Source organism: Argentina silus, assembly GCF_951799395.1.
Source record: "Argentina silus genome assembly, chromosome: 3".
NCBI classification, from domain to species: domain Eukaryota; kingdom Metazoa; phylum Chordata; class Actinopteri; order Argentiniformes; family Argentinidae; genus Argentina; species Argentina silus.
Genome location: NC_139657.1, coordinates 17,233,816 through 17,250,615, shown reverse-complemented (window position 1 = coordinate 17,250,615; position 16,800 = coordinate 17,233,816). Strand labels below are relative to the sequence as shown.

General features: G+C 42.9%; 3 protein-coding genes across 4 annotated transcripts; 2 read left to right on the top strand and 1 right to left on the bottom strand.

Moving 5' to 3' along the window:
• Positions 1 to 720: 720 nt before the first annotated feature.
• On the top strand, positions 721 to 4,245 carry cfap263 (cilia and flagella associated protein 263; the record flags this gene model as incomplete). The annotated part of the gene is made up of 6 exons (XM_083666483.1): positions 721 to 879; positions 1,061 to 1,216; positions 1,526 to 1,762; positions 2,416 to 2,523; positions 3,149 to 3,304; positions 3,928 to 4,245. Coding segments are annotated over 6 exons (918 nt in total), but the record flags the coding sequence as incomplete, so codon positions are not given.
• Positions 4,246 to 4,467: 222 nt separating this feature from the next.
• Positions 4,468 to 11,290, bottom strand: znf319b (zinc finger protein 319b). The gene is made up of 4 exons (XM_083666303.1): positions 10,972 to 11,290; positions 9,605 to 10,074; positions 9,097 to 9,267; positions 4,468 to 8,883 (listed from the first exon to the last, which is right to left on the bottom strand). Exons 2-4 carry the CDS (start codon positions 9,842 to 9,844, stop codon positions 7,471 to 7,473), a joined length of 1,824 nt encoding a protein of 607 aa, XP_083522429.1. The 5' UTR covers positions 9,845 to 10,074; positions 10,972 to 11,290; the 3' UTR covers positions 4,468 to 7,470.
• Positions 11,291 to 11,779: 489 nt separating this feature from the next.
• On the top strand, positions 11,780 to 15,487 carry usb1 (U6 snRNA biogenesis 1). 2 transcript variants are annotated; one of them, XM_083667265.1, is made up of 7 exons: positions 11,780 to 12,030; positions 12,288 to 12,502; positions 12,610 to 12,793; positions 12,992 to 13,045; positions 13,136 to 13,241; positions 14,638 to 14,721; positions 15,106 to 15,487. In XM_083667265.1, the coding sequence occupies exons 1-7, from the start codon at positions 11,900 to 11,902 to the stop codon at positions 15,208 to 15,210; spliced, it is 879 nt and encodes a 292-aa protein (XP_083523391.1). In that variant the 5' UTR covers positions 11,780 to 11,899; the 3' UTR covers positions 15,211 to 15,487. The 2 variants fall into 2 exon arrangements, with proteins under 2 accessions (XP_083523391.1, XP_083523390.1); XM_083667264.1 differs by having other exon boundaries at positions 13,115 to 13,241.
• The last annotated feature ends 1,313 nt before the right edge of the window (positions 15,488 to 16,800 follow it).

Sequence of the window (16,800 nt, the reverse complement as noted above, 5' to 3'; positions counted from 1 at the left end):
CAAAATGGTTTGTCTCATGATAATAACGAATAGAAATATTGCAGCTGAGTAAAGGCAACAATTGTAGAGAGATAATATTTTATGAAGGGGATAGTGATGATGGAACGTGATAATGATGAAAGATTGAGAGGAGAAGACTGAAGCAACCTGTGCAAGCTGAATTTGGAGCCGCGCGACAACGCCCCCCACCAGTTTGTTTACCTTAGCAACCATGGCGGAGGTGATCCTAGAAGAAGTTGTTTCTGAAGCAGATAAGCGACATCTCGTCGAACTTGTCGAGGATTTAAGGTATCAAAATGATTTGGTTTTTCAAAAGATATTTTGAAGTCTTGCCTTTATTCTCATGCCTGTAGTAAGCCTCTCCTCGTTAGCCAACCTGTGTTACATTCTCTGGCATCAGCGTTTGATTGTGGCCTATGTGTTTTCTCCAGACGCTGCAATGCAGTGCTCCGGGCAGAGACGGATATGTATGACCGCTATATCAGCCGACTGGATCCCAGGGACTTGGTGCCTCAGCCTGTTTCAGAGACACTGGGAGCAGCATCACAGATGGAAGTTGGGGTGAGTGAGAGGGAGAGAGAAAGAGACAGAGACAGAGAGAGAGAGAGAGAGAGAGAGAGAGAGAGAGGAGAGAGAGAGAAAGAGAGGTGTTGGTGTGTGTTATTGCTGTGTTATTACTGTGTTACTGCAATTGTGCTTGCCTTTGTGTGACCTTAGGGCCGTGGGAGAAAGTTAAAAGCCAGGACTTTGGCTCAGGAGCGGTCACTACGTCTGACACTGGAGCAGAAGTGTGATGTGGCACAGAGAGAGTTAGATGAAACCAGGGAGGACCTGGAGAAACTCAATGAGAGTTCAGAGAGAGTGCTGCACAACTACAAGGTACATTCAACAAGTAAACACACAAACAATCAGAGATAGACAATCCTGGATCTGTGCTTTGTGATTATCCTGTAGCCTATAGGTGGTGTTAAAATCCATTTGATCCCATTCATAATTTCTGGAATTTACGTGTGTTATCAAAAGCCTCGTCCATCATCTCTGTGCCCCTGTCTCATTCTAGGCCACTCTGGAGGAGGCAGACATTCGACTGGTGGAGGTCAAGAAAGCCAGCTATGAATTCGACCGGGATGTCGCCAAGGCATTGAGGGAGAAGAGGGGTGTCATGATGGGAGCAGAGAAAGTCATCCGGTACATTGAGGACAGGATGAGGGCAAAGGTCAGCATTGCCATGTCAAGCAGGATGACCCCAAAATCCTCACATCATGTTTCGTTATAGTTATAGTTTTGCAATATTGTCAGCTGTCTGTACTGTTCTTTTTGCCATGTACCAAAAAAATCCCAGTTTCATCTTTCAACTTGGGTTAAAAAAAGAATGCAAGCAGCCACAGTGTTTCCCTGTTCCTCTTTCCTCACCCCTATTCTGTGTCTTTCTTCTCCCCCCTGTTCCCCTATTCCTCTCCCTTCACTACCGCGTTGTCTCTTCTCCCTCTCCTGCTACCCGTCTGACCACATCCACCCCTTGCAGGACACTCTGGTGGAGAAGCTGCGGCTGAAGAACGCAGCGCTGCAGGTGCAGAAGAGGAAGCTGCAGCTGCAGCTCAGACAGAAGGAGGAGATGGGCGAGGCCCTGCACGAGGTGGACTTCCAACAGCTGAAGATCGAGAACAGCCAGTACCTGGAGCGCATCGACGAGAGGAACCAGGACCTGCTGCGCCTCAAACTGCTGGCAGGGAACACCCTGCAGGTTCTCAACTCTTATAAGGTTAGGTTGTCTACCAAACATTAGTCTCCATCCCAGACACTTCTGCCCAAAAAGGTCTAGTGGACCAACACGTCAAACTTGGCCTTCATTAAGCCAATAGAAAGATTGTTGAAAACAGACATACAAACATAGCCATTGGCTTTACCTTGCATCAATTATCTCCCACAGCAGTTCCCCCTAGTGCTTGCACACCACACGTTTCGAGCTACGCCTCAGCCGTGTGATTCTCTGATATTAAATAATAACAAATACTTTACTCAATAAAATCACTCCCACTAAGGCCAGGTTTGCAATAACCTGGGGATGAGGTTAACCAAACACTACTACTTGTGTGTGTGTGTGTGTGTGTGTGTGTGTGTGTGTGTGTGTGTGTGTGTGTGTGTGTGTGCGTGTGCGTGTGCGTGTGCGTGTGTGTGTGTGTATGTGTGTGTGTGTGTGTGTGTGTGTGTGTGTGTGTGTGGGAAAAGGGAAATACTACTGTTTATTTGGTTTATATAGAAGAATGTTCAGTTCAGTTCAATTCAGTTCAGTATAGCTTTATTATTTCACAGTTGGGAATAACACATACTCATTCTAAAACATGAACTGATATACCGGTATTCAGAAGTACACAGCCATATGATATTATAAAATGGGTGTTTGTCCCATTGCAGAAGAAGCTCCAGAGTATGACATGTGAGTCCAAGCTGCTAAGCAGTGACATCGCTTCCAGGAAGGAGATGCTGGTGAAGATCGAGGAGGAGACACTCCAGGCAGAGGAGGTCCAGTTCATATTGATTGATGGAGTGATTGATTTATTGATTGATTCAATCCCTTGGATAATTCGAAACACACATACACAATCACAGTATCAATGAAACAGCAGTACATACATTAAACACTATCCACGTTCACTTCTTTTCTGTTTTAAAGTATATTTTTATTGGGTTTTAACAATTATTAGCAAATGTTCATTAATAGTCATGGCTCAAATCATACAACCAAAACATATGATACATGTAGATATTCCCCTTAAAGGGATGGTTCAGCCTATTTTCATGTTTAGGTGAAATATCAAACCCTGAGTTGTCCTGATAGGTCAGTAGTGAAAGCTTCTCCGGTTCTCTGTTCTCCACCGCAGCAAAGGCTAACAGTTAGCAGTACCCTTAATAAAGCCTGAGAAGATTTCACTACAGGCCGATGAGGACAACTGAGGGTTTGATATATTTGGACTATCCCTTTAATCACCCCCCTTTACCATCCCCACAACCCCATCCTACCATTCCACACAATTCACTTCTACTCTACCAATGTAGGTTAATAAGAAGGTGAACAGGATATTGGAAGCCAACATGTCAATCAGCTGCTGGTAATATCCCTTGCATCTCTGTGTCCTCCCCCTGTCAGGAGAGAGCCAAGGCAGAGACCCTGAACAGGAAGCTGAGAGGCCAGCTGGCAGACTTCCGTGTGCCCCACGTGCTGCAGTACATCACAGCCAAGGCCTCTCACAGCCAGCTGGAGCAGAGTGTCCGAGCCTGGGAGAGAAAGGTGGAGATCTCTGAGGTGAGAGACCATTGTCATGCCACTGATTGTAATAGCATTTGGCGACAGATCAGAATGACCAGGCTAAAATAAACTGAGATGTGATTGTGACAAGATACAGTGAAATCAAACACTTATTATGATGTTAAAGTAGAGATTCTCAGCTTTTATTTGATGGTATTTGTGTACATATTGGTTCTCACCATTTAGAAATGACAACACTTTTTATACATAGTCACCCTATTTCAGGGCACCAAAAGTAATGGGATAGATTCATACAGTGTAATGTCCAAATTAAGCACTCATGTTTAATATTTGGTTGGCAATCCTTTGCATGCAATAACTTCCTGAAGTCTGCGACCCTTTGACCCGACCAGACACTCTGGTGATGCTCTGCCAGGGCTGTACTGCAGCCATCTTTAATTGTTTTTTGTTTTGAGGTCTTTTTGCCTAAATGTTCAATTGGATCTGAATATTGACTTGGCCAGTCAATAATGTTTCACTTCCATGGAACTATTTGGAAAAATAGGAGGGGCTCAATCATACTCATTGGTGTATCAGTAAAAAAAAAACTGGAATTCCTCATTATTCAGGAAAAATAACATCCTTGAAACTCTTATACAGTATCTATGTCTTTCTCCCAGATGGCTCTGAAGACTCACACCAAGGCCTGGAATAAGTTGAAGTCAGCTGCAGGAGCAGGAGTGGGACCAGTAGCAGGGCCAGGCCCAGTCCTAGCCCAGTGAACCCCCCTCATTCTCAGTCCTAGCCCAGTGAACCCCCCTCATTCTCAGTCCTAGCCCAGTGAACCCCCCTCATTCTCAGTCCTAGCCCAGTGAACCCCCCTCATTCTCAGTCCTAGCCCAGTGAACCCCCCTCATTCTCAGTCCTAGCCCAGTGAACTTCCCTCATGCGTGCCTGTGGATCTATCTAATCATCTGTTCTCTGCAAATATCCCAACCATCCAACAAAGCCCATACCAGACATACTGTGACAATCCTCTTTGACTCTTTAGTTATCTTTAGCAATATAAAACACGTATGATGTAGCTAATGTGTTTTGGTTACTAATTTATAGAATGGTTGGACGCTGAATTAGAAAATAAGGAATATCTTTATTTTTTGGCATTTATCATCAATAAGAAGTGAATGATGTCCCTTAAAGTGTACTCATCTGAATTCAAGCAAGTGTTACACACCTTATTATAAATGAGACGATATTGATTTACAACTGTGTGTGTGTGTATCAAATGTGATGTACAATCAGTTTACCATGAATATACATATCTGACGGTGGTCATGTTTTCCTATTACCTTATCCAAATATAAGTTGAGAGAATGTCAACAACAACATCTCCACAAGTAAACAAAGACCACACACTGCCCTTATAAATGAAAAAAGTTTATTTGTTAGTGCTGTGTGTATTGAATGCTACATACATACAGATATCTTAGCATGAATGTACACATACTGTACGCTGCCACGTAATGTTTTTTTTTTATTTTTTAAACTACATCATTCACATACTTACTACAATTTGAAAAAGCTATAAGAGGAATAAGTGCCATCTGAAGCACGAATACCTGGGACAGATAAACAGGAACTAACACAGCAGGCATGCACAGAACAGAGAAACCAGGGTCTATTGGTAGCTAGGAGGCGAACAACCATTACACACTCAATAAACCAGATCAAAACTCGTAGCAATCACAGTCCTAATGACCTCCTTTATCAATCAAACATTTGACCCCCATTAAATCCCAATGGCCCTGTTAACTCCTTCCAAGAATATAGATATTTATAGATTTAAAAGAATATTAATAGAAAAAATTAATATAAACACAAACTTGAAAACATTAAAAAAACATATACAGTACGTTTTTCTTTTTATTAAATTCCCAACTGCTCTTTGATGTTGTTTTAATGCCGGATGAAAGAAATGAAACATTTAACAAAAACAAGAGAAGGAAACAAATGACGCGTAAGCCCACCCTCAGATGAAGATGATGGACAGAAAGACACAGTACAGTACGACGAACAAAGCAACAAAATGGAGGCAGTCCGATTCTGAAGTAAGTTGGGGTTTCAATGTAACCCTGACCCCAGTTTAAGGCCAAACAGTACTCTATTTACTGAAACATAATTGATAAAAAAGAGAGACCCTTACTCAAAAGTTAACATTGCCTCTTCCTAATCATAAAATACTTTTCAATACTGCACTCAAACCATTTAATTTTCCCGTTAAATGTTTCACTTGCTGTAAAAAAACAAAAACAAAAAAAAACACTCCCACTAAAAAAAACAAAAAAACAAGTCACATTGAGTACGCCCTCAAATTAGATTTAGGACTCTAAACCTTATTCTTGTGCCTAAATGAGAAGTATCTCACAAGAAAGCCCATCCCATTCTTTCTACCTTCAAGTCAGTCAGACTTGTAGCAGCCTATTTTGGTAAGGATGCTATCTTAGAAAATATTTATGAAAGCCCTATCCTGACATGACCTGCGTGAATATACTGCACACGTTTCTCTGACTCAAAAACCATATAGATCCTCTCAAATTCTGCACTAGTATGTATCTTCACAATACACTGCCAGGACTCCCTAGTTACAGCCATGATTCAACAATCATTCTTCCAGATAAACTTTAAGAAGCAAGAGAGGTCAGAATCCAGCCAGGAAGTAAAGATTGAGTGTTGTCCTTCAATTCTGAAACATACCATCATCACGATCATAACTACAAAGGAAAAACTTTTTTTTTTTTTTTATCAAAGTCCCCACATGATTAAAAAGTAGCAACATACAAAAACAGTCGATGCAGTTTTAGAAACAGACAATGCAATTTCTACAACGGAACTGGGTAAGCATACTCACATACATACTGTACTATATACACGCAGTTAAGAAGGAAGCTTTTTCAGGTTTCAGACATTTTCAGCACAGATAGTCTACTCTGATCTCTGTACGTAGGAGTATGAACTGTATATTAGTGTGAAATATATATTTCTATATAATGTCTATATATAGCAGTGAGATGTCAACCATTAGGGTTATGATACTTCGGCTGGTTAGTCTCTCCACCCACACCTTTGGGATCTAGTGGAGTATGTGGTGTTTTAGTAACAAACCATACCATACAAGATGGCCACACATATACGTCCACATACATACATTCACAAACATATGTAATATTTCACAATAGCACAATATAGTTCCCCCTGCCCTCCCCCCTCATTATGTAAAAAAAACACATACCTTTCTATTTGTGGAGTTGATAATTAATACATAAAAAGCATAGGAATACTAATGCACAAAAGGGTCAAGAAGAGGTGACAGATTTTAGAGTGTATGCAAGCTATACACTGCTACTACAGTGATATGAGGTTGTGGATGGATAGTAACCAATACACAATAATCTCCACCCACCACTTTACAAACAAAACATTTTGTATCAGAGGTGGTTCAGCATTATTGAATCCAAAATTTAAAAGCGAGAGAGGACATCAGCAGACTAGAGAAGCTGATGAAACATCTCAATTATTTCAAGACTGAGTATCCTGGATGAGAGTTGGGTATCTTACACAATGCAGGATCTCTGAAGATGAGTTCTTGAGTCACAACAACCTCTGTTGGCAAGAGAATAGTTTTGGGTCATGATGGCGTAACCCGTAACACTTCCAAGACCAGTGAAGCAGGTTGTCACTAAGAGGAACTGGTCCACATCCCCTTTTCTGTTTACAAATCTACAAGACAACTTTATTTACAAACACAAAACACTATGCTTTTATCAGACAGAAGAATAGGCTAATGTGGTGATTTACATTTCTTCTTCTTTTTCTTTCCTTCTTTGGGGCAGGAAGTTGATCCGAGAGGAGGTAAGAGGATACATACGGTGATTGACCTAGGCTAGGAAATCCACCCTAACTTAAGTTTGATTCGGTGCCTCTTTACAGAACAGTCCTTGGGAGGGTAGCCCTAAAGCTGTGACACTTGGCAGTATGATGAGAAGCTACGTGGCCCCCTTATTTTCATGAGACACAATAATAACTTGTTTAGGTTTCTTTGTAGATTCGGTAACAGTGTTCAGATGGAAGATGAAGATATGGGATCTGTCAAGCTGGGGGGGGTAAGGAGTAGACGTGGGGGGGCTTTTACTAACGACTAGGAGGAAGGGAGTGGGGCCACTAGCCTATATGCAGGGAGGCACAGGGTAACCTCCTCCTTCAGCTGTGTGCTGGACAGTGTGCTCCTGCAAAGACCCCAGGTCTCCAAAGCGCTCTCCACACCATACACACTTGAACTGAGCCTCTCTAGAATGCACACTTTGGTGCTTACCCAGGTGCTCGCGCTGTTTAAAGCCCTTGTCACAGCTGGCGCATTTGTAGGGTTTCTCTCCTGTGTGAACTCGCCGGTGGCGATGCAGGTCAGAGGAGTACTTGAAACGCTTCTCGCAGTCGGGGCACTTGAGGGGTTTCTCGCGCGACGGGTCGCATCGATGCTGCACGAACTCGGAGGAGGACAGGAAGCGTCGGTCGCACAGGGAGCACTTCAGAGGCTTCTCCTGGCAGTGGGAGTTCTGGTGGCGCTGGAGGGTTGAGCTCTTCTTGTAGCCTTTCCCGCACACGTCGCATTTGTACGGCTTGTCCGAGTGGCTCGAACTGGAGGAGGACTCTCCGCACTTGTGGCGCAGCAGCTCTCCTGATTGGCTGAACTCTTTCTGGCAGGATGCGCATTTGAAAAGGTTCTCCATGCCGTGGACGTGCTGGTGATAAAGCAGGTGGGAGGGCTGGAGGAATCCCTTGTCGCACAGATTGCACTTGAAGGGGCGGTCTGCAGGGTTCTTGTGCGTGCGTCTGTGGCGCACCAGGGCGTACTGCTGCTTAAAGCTCATCTGGCACTCCTCGCAGTGGAAAGGACGCTCCTCAGAGTGCGTGCGCTCGTGTTGCCTCAGGTCCGACGGGCGCTTAAAGCCCTTCCCGCAGGTGGCGCAGCGGAAGGGGCGCGCCCCCTGGGGGTGGCACGGGTGGTGCAGCAACTCCGACGACTCTTTGAAGTGCAGCTCGCAAAGGTTACACTTGAACAGGTGCTCTCCGGAGTGGGCGTACATGTGACGCACCAGGTGCGAGCGGTGCTTGAAGCTCTTCTCGCACACGGCGCACTTGTAGGGGCGCTCTGAGCTGTGGGTGCGCTGGTGGTGGGCCAGGTGGGAGGACTGGCTGAAGCTCTTGTCACACGTGTCACATTTAAAGGGCTTCTCCCCGGTGTGCACGCGCTCATGGCGGGCCAGCTCTGACAGGTGCTTGAAGCCCTTCTGACAGATCGAGCACTTGTAGGGCCGGTCACGGGCCGAGGGGAACGAGATGGAGGACGAGGAGCCCACAGCGGCGCTCCCGCTGGAGCTCCCTCCCTCAGACGCCTGCCCTGGGTTGGTGGCGGAGGAGGTCGGCGTGGCATTGCCCGAGGAGCCGGGGCGGTAGGTCTTCTCACAGATGGAGCACTTCATCGGGTTGGTGCTGTTGTGGGAGGTGTGGTGCTGAGCCAGGGAGGTGAGCAGGGAGAAGCCCATCTTGCACACGCCACACACAAACGGCTTCTGCTCCACCTGGATTGGGTTGGATTTTGGGTAAAAAAAATAAAATAAAAAAAAAGAATTCTAAGACATGAACATGTATATTTGATCCCAGAGAATTTGTTCTGGGTTAACAATTATGAAAACATCAGCAGATGTATATTTGATCCCAGAGGAGCGCACGGGGCATATTTAATTGAAACATGAATAATTAACCTCTTACAAGGACACATTAGTCGACATTACCTGGACACACTGGTGCTCCAGCAGGTCAGTGGCCTGGTGGAAGATCTTCATACACTGGGTACATTGGAAGGAGCGGTCCTGGCTCACCATGCACTGGTGCTCGTGTGGGTTGGCCAGGTGGGAGATGTCATGGCCGCACGCCCCGCACTTGTGGCCTCCCTCAGCCCCAACCTGCAGGGAGAACAACCACATTATATATAAAAACAATTTCATCATTTGGTTTGTCAAAATGATACAATTATATATTAGACGTCCATAAAAACACAGAACAATACTTATTTTTGATATAAATCATAGACATCAATGCTATATCATCAGCATTTTAAAAACGGGTATAGTCGTGCTGAATTTCAAATAGTCACATTAACCCCGACATAGGATCTGAAAGGATTCGGATAGGTGTGAGCAATGTGGTAATTGTAATTGTGTGTGTGTGTGTGTGTGGGGGGGGGTGACAGTGGGGGCCAGGTGCCGATTTAGAATTCAGCATTATGTGAATTAGGGTTACCTGTAAGGAGGGCTGCTGGGCCTGGGCGGGGTGCTGCTGCTGGCCGTGCTGCTGGCCCCCATGGCCGTGCTGTTGGGACTGTTGCTGGAGAGAGGGGGGGTCCGGCTGCAGGACGATGCCGTAGACGGCACAGCCCAAGGCGTTTTCCGCCCCCGGTGGAATGGTATGGACGACCGGTGGAGGAGCGACAGCATGCTGCTGCCACGCCTCCGTCATACGAGCTCTGGTGTAGGGGTTCATTTTGGCGGCGTACAGGAACCTTTTAGGAAGAAAATCGAGGGGCAACCACTGATTGGTGCACGGGTGTGCGGGATGGATGGATGGACAGACGCTGAGTTAGGCTACTTATTCTGCCATTTCAGTGGAGCAAAAAAAGCATTGAAAAAACAACAATGTGCTTCAATTTGAGAAAATCTAAATCCACTGGCGCCACTGATGTCTTCAGTTCTCTTTCAGTATTCAGCAGACAGCTGCAAAAGAGGGAACAATTATTATTACACAGGCATACTATGTAGCAACAGCCCAGAGAACCTCAGTAGCAGAGAAACTTCCACTGAGACTACATACTTATCCGGGAGTGACCAAAACAATACTGTTACCATCTGATTTTAAACAGCTATAGATATGTGGGCTACCATAGAACCTCTACCATCTGTGGGGCTACTTGATTGACTCTTCTGATCCACAAACACCACCACAACACATACTATAGGATCCACCATCTAAAAGCCTACATCTATGGAGAGGCAAAGGGATATAGTGTCAAAGTCGTTTTACTGGGTTACCTGACAATAAAAGAAAGACATTCTCTCGATCGGTGGATTGCCATTCTTATGTTGAACATTAGTCTAGAAAGTGTCGATCATTACTGCTGGGCATTATCAATCACAGCACTATAAGAACATTTATATATGATAATCTCTGTGTTATTATCACCAATCTGCGCGTGTATTGACAAGCTTTTGGTGACGAGCACTCCCCCCCCATCCGATTCTCTACAATCTTATTTTAAGAACCCTTCGTCCACCCAACCCCCCTTTGATTACAGTATTGGCAGCATGCATATCCAAATCATGCGCGGCGTGCACAATTAATAACGTGTCTGTTTCCGTATCGCGCATTAATTTCCTAGTCCGAAGAAAATAGCCTTTGTAAATCACACAATTTGCTGGCTCCTTGCAACGCCATTGCATTCGAAGAGAAAAGGAGCAGTCCGCGCATCCATCATATTGGGCGGCAGTCGCTCAGTTTGCAGCAGCCAAGGTAGCATAGCATTGCTAGCTAGGCAAAATATTTTGGTATTGAACTGACTGGCTGAAAAGGGGAACATAACATGCTGAAGATGATATTACCCACTGGTAACATACCTAATTAAGACGTTAAGGTATTTGCAGCGTCCGCCAATTTTCTCACAAATAAAAAATACGTCGTAGTAGGCCCAAAAACGCTCCACTCATATCCGCAGGCTCGGACAGTCGGAGATCCGTGGCTGCTCTCTTGTTCAAACCGTTTGCCACCAGGGCCAAACAATTCAGGGCTTTTCGTGCTCTTAAAAAATAGCGAACCAAAAATGATACGCCAAGTCGCCCTACAAAGTTACAGAGTTATTGCCCTAAAACGTGTGATGACTAAGCCATTTTCCTGCCGGTTAAAAACGAGAGAATTTGGTATAAAACGTTAGCTAGCTATCTGGCTAGCTTCAGAGATCCTTCCCAGGCACGGGAACATGAATAATCCAAGGGTTAATTGGCATGCTCACAACATATACCCGGAACAAGCAACGAAAAGCTTTTATGACCATTCTTCAATGAATATTAGCGTGGTGTAACTGCAACAAGTCTCTGTCCCTTCCTGAATAACGTTGTTTAATAAGAATGGGTTGCTGTATTTTGTTTATATTAGCCAGGTGACAGATTACTGGCATAATCTCAGGCATGATGTCGATGAATAAAGACTGGGTGTTTGAATAACCACCCTAGACTAAATAACCAGTAAAACAATACAATTTATAAGTATGCCTTTATCCATACAGTTAGGTAGCTAAAATATAAACCAATAATGATTGTGATAAAAGAAAACTGTACTTCAATATGAATATGGAACCAATTGACATGTGTGCGCTGTTTCAGTGGGGGCATAAATTATCCCTACAACTGTTTATGTCGGAAGCACTTACACGATTCTATCAGATAGGTACTCTCCTAGTAATGCTGCATGATTTACTTTCTTTTTAAATCCATGAGAAACTCAAAAGGTTGATGTCTGTTTATGTAATTGGCATTTGCACATAGTAGCATGTTAGTCAATTACAGTAGCAGCTCTGAAGAGGAGACTGATAATGTAACCAAAAGACGCCCGAATTGGCACAGCGATGACAGCTCATTGAGGAAGAAGCTCAAATCAGAGGTTCAGAACTCAAAAGTAGGGTACGTTTGCCCAAATATGACTTTATATGACCTCAGCATTGTTACACATATTCTTCATCATTTGTTTTATCTGGTTTAGAGCACGCATGGATATAACCATTCATTTAGGTATTCCAATGTAAATAAAGTGGTCATACTAAACTTGGCCCAGCTGGCAGCGTATACTGTCAGTATGATATGAAAGCATAATGCTATTCTCTTAGACCTCTGTCAGAGTATGATAATGTCTCAATGTTTTTCCTAAATCTTCTGGTCAGGCACATCTGTGATGATGAGTCCATCTCAGCGAATAGCTCTGGTCAAAAGAAGGAGGATGACCAGATCTCATCCAGATTGCCACTCCCTGGCTGTGTGCTGGACATGTTCACTGATGAGGAGGACCCTCAGGAAGAGGACAGCTTGCAACATGGAGGACGGATCCGCTCCTTCAAACATGAGAGGGGAAACTGGGCGACTTTTGTGTACCTGCCATGTATGTAAATGTCTTAGCTTCAGAGAGAAAGACACACACACACACACACAAAACACACTCAGTGTTTACATTTGACCACCTCTTCTCATTCACCTACTTCTCTTTAGATGAGCCAGAGGAGGAGTTCTTGGAGCTGCTGGATGAGATGACCACTGTAGCAGCATCCCATGGTGTCTCCCTCACACAAGCTGACGAGTTTCACCTCAGCCTGTCTCAGACCGTGGTGCTGCGGCACCATTGGATCCAGCCTTTCATACAGTCCCTCAGAACTGGCTTGGCACATGGCAGAAGGTCTGCTATTTTTCTCTTGAATTTAAATGTTTATGTAGTTTACTGCACTCTATTCCTATATAAGACGATACATACATGCCACGAGAGGTGTGCAGGATGTAGATACAGATTTAAACTGTGTTACCTAGTCTGTGGTTCAAGCTAATTTGCCTTTGCTGTAAAAATATGGAGGTAAAGTGATTGTATTCTTGTTTATAGGTTGATGTGTTCAGCAGAGAAACTGAAGGTCTACTCTAATAGTGAGAAAACCAGGTACAGTAGGATCTCAGATGCGTCTCTGATTGATATGCATTAAACCATGGGTATAACAGTTCCAGATAGTCTTTATGCTCTCACCTACAGGACCTTCCTGGCCATGGACGTCTCCACTGGGCATGCTCAGCTGCTAGAGCTAGTGAAAGCAGTGGACACAACCATGAAGGAGTTCACCCTTGACACCTTCTATCAGGTCCTGAACACATATTACACATTAATTACACTTCTATAACATGTCTGTAACATATTACACACATTATGATGAGGTCCCTCCCTACCCATCACTGTTTTAAAGGGATGTATTACATTATAATGTTGTCTAGCACTAGTATTCGAAGTACAGTAGTACACCACCCCGGGTAGTTTTTACGTGCATTGATCCTATATTTAGATTATCTTAATTTCTGTTTGAATAGTCATATTAAAAAAGAAAATTCATAATACTCAAACTCAACTCTGCAATACTTGTAAAATGTGTCTGTTTTAGTTTCTAAATAAAATGTGAGTAGTAGATCTAACAGATAGCTAAACGGTCCATTGCGTTGCCTCAGGCGCATAATGCTGTTAAAGACAAACCAAAAGTTGCCTTTTGGATGAGAACTACAATACAACTTGCAATAATATGTTCTATGGAATATCTTGAATTTCAGCATTTTATTGTCTTAGATTATAAGAGCAAGAGTGCACATTTAATTTTATTATTATTTAATTATTTAATTTGTTCAGTTATTTTTTTAAATATCTTTTTAGGGCATTTCTGCTTTATTGGTATAGAGACAGTAGAGATTGACAGGAAGGATGGGTGAGAGAGAGGAGGGATGACATGCAAAATATGTCGGGGGTCGGAATCGAACCAGGGACCTTGCGATTACGTGGTATGCACATTAGTGTGCTATGCCACTAAGCGCCCCAAGAGTGCACATTTTCACATATTTGAGACCAACATTCATCTATAAATTTCTTCTTCAAGTCTATTTCCCATTTCGTCTTGACTGGGTCTGAACTGTCAGGTGAAGTTTCCAATGGACTTGTATATTTCATAGATCCGTTTCTTTGACTTGTGAGCTTCATTTATAATATTTTCAATCACAGATGCTTTAGGTTCAACCACATGTTGATTTAAGGACTGAATATGATTTCTAAGTTGGAGGTATTTAAAGAAATTGTACATTGGTATGTTGAACTTTTCCTGAATCTGATCAAATGACAGCAATATTCCATTATGGAATACATGCTTAAAGAATGCAATGTCACTTTCAAACCAATGTTTATTGTCATTGAATACTGGAGGAAAGGATGGATTCTTCCATATGGGAGTTTAACAAAGTATTCTAATAAATAGCCAAGAGTGTTGTTTTTGTATTTCTAGTATCCTCTGGTTTCTGTTTATTCCCAACCGTTTCAGAATAATTATCTCTCCAACCCCCATCCCAACTATCTCTGGTGCTACTTTGTCTTTATTTCCATTTTGGCTGTAGTGGTATCTCTCTGACACTAGTGGCACTGTATCAAGGAATGGATCACAAACAGTAATGTATTTGACAAATCTGTCATCTAATCTAAATACTACTGTATCTTCTCTCCACTAGAATCCTTCTTTCCATGTCAGTCTGGCCTGGTGTGTTGGTGACTTTACTGAGCACATGCACAAAAAGTGTCTGCAGGAGCTGCAGGTAGGAACTCTCCTGCCATTTGTTCACTCTGTTGTCCATCAATCTGTTGATTGGTCATCAGATGTGGCCCAAAGTGTGTCCTCTCCCTGAGACGACTGTATACTGTAGGTGCAAGCAATGGCTTTGGCATTGAATTCTGATTCCCTACCCTTCTCCCCAAAGTGTGCACTTGTTCACTCCCCAGCATGTACGGGTTGGTGTAAGCATGGACTATAGGGAATTCCTAGAATATTTCTTACATCACAATGCTATTTAAGTCCATGAGGGGGAGGGAGTGAGTGAGTGAGTGCACACTTTGGGGAGAAGGGAGAATGCAAATTTAGAGCTTCCTGGTATTAAATGCAACCATAATGTCTCCGTCTTCTGTTTTTTCACCGCTGATAGAATCTGGTTGACTCTCATGAAGATGGACCCTTCCTGTTGAGGCTGAACTGCCAGGAGCTCCGCTGCAAGTCTGGGAACAAGACCTTCTCCTTTCCACTGCACTGATTCACCCCTTCAACCAGCGTGAGTCACTTGTTGTTCCAGCCTGTCTTTACATTTTGTCACGCTATGATGATCAGATCGAACAACGCCAGGAGAAGTGTTAAACATCTCAAGAATCACATCAATATGGTATACCAATCTTATCACGTGCGCTGTTGATGTTAGGATACCTCAACCTATCCACCTCTCTTTGAGTGCTGTCAAACTGGGGAAGTACTCCAATGCGGTTTCTGACTTTTTAAATCATGTTGTACTGTAAATAAAGTTTGTTTTATACTGACTGTATTTAATTTTCCCATTATGATTCTCACTTATGGTTCTAGCTGGCACACAGGAGAAAGATATCACACAATTTCAAATTCCACATAGACAGTAGCACACACATTTTACTAGATGTTTCTTGGTAAAGCACTTATGACAGAATACATCACAAACACTAATGAGCAGAGTGAAGACATGACTTGTGTATATCAAACCTAATTACTTTGGGTGCCACTATTGATCAGGGTTAATTTTCTCACTGCTAGAGAATGATGATGATGGTCCAGATTGATGAGATCAGCTACACCGATTAGGTTATGAAAGGCAGTGTTGGGGAAGCTACTCTAAAAATACTTTTTTTTATTTAAACTTTATACAGGAAGACCTGAGAGTCTCATTTGCAGCAGGGCCCTGTTCACAGAGAACAAATAAAAGGTACAAAAATAAATAAAATAAATACACAATACAAGAACCAGTTTTAAACAATACATAGTTTACAAGAACACCTCAATTAATAGACACCTCTAACCACAAGTGCAATCCTCCCTAAACAGATCCCTTACTAAAAACTTGGTATGTAAGTTAAATTGGGAGTTTTGAAAGAACTGCTTTATTATTATTAATAATAATAATAATATTATATTATAATTATTTATGTAAATGGTAAACAGTAGTGGACCTAGAATTTAACATTGCGGAACCTTTATTAATATTGAGAAAACTAGACTGAACTCCCATCTACTGAAATACATTGAGTCCTCTCCTGCAGGTAATTTTGAAACCCATTACAGGCTGACTGATCTAAACTAATGGTAGGTAACCTCTGTAATAGAAGGGCATGATCAATAGTATCAAAAGCCTTAGAGAGGTCAATATAGAGGGCTGCACAATGCTGTTTCTCTTCCAGAGAGATCACAACGTCATTAATAACTAGCGAAGTATCAGAGATGGTGGTGTCCATAAAAATGCAATTTATTGATAAAAGGCCTCATCTGAAAATTGCTCAGGAACTTGCTGGTTTGCTGGGATCACCCCCACTTTGGTAATGATAGAGAGAATTGTCAGGTTAAAAATATGAGCCAGAGGTTCAGCTATTAAAAGAGCAGAGATCCGCAAGAGATACGGATCAAGCATGTCAACCCCTGTACTTTTGAACATCAATTTTACACAAATCATCAAACACTATAGGTAAACACAACGGATGGAGAATATAAGGTCATTGTTACCCGAGGGGCAGCCATCAGTCGAACAGGAAACCTAGCTAGGCTATCGTGTAATCAGGGACAGTCAAATGTTGGTTAAAGGCAGCACATATTCTTTGTTTATCTGTAA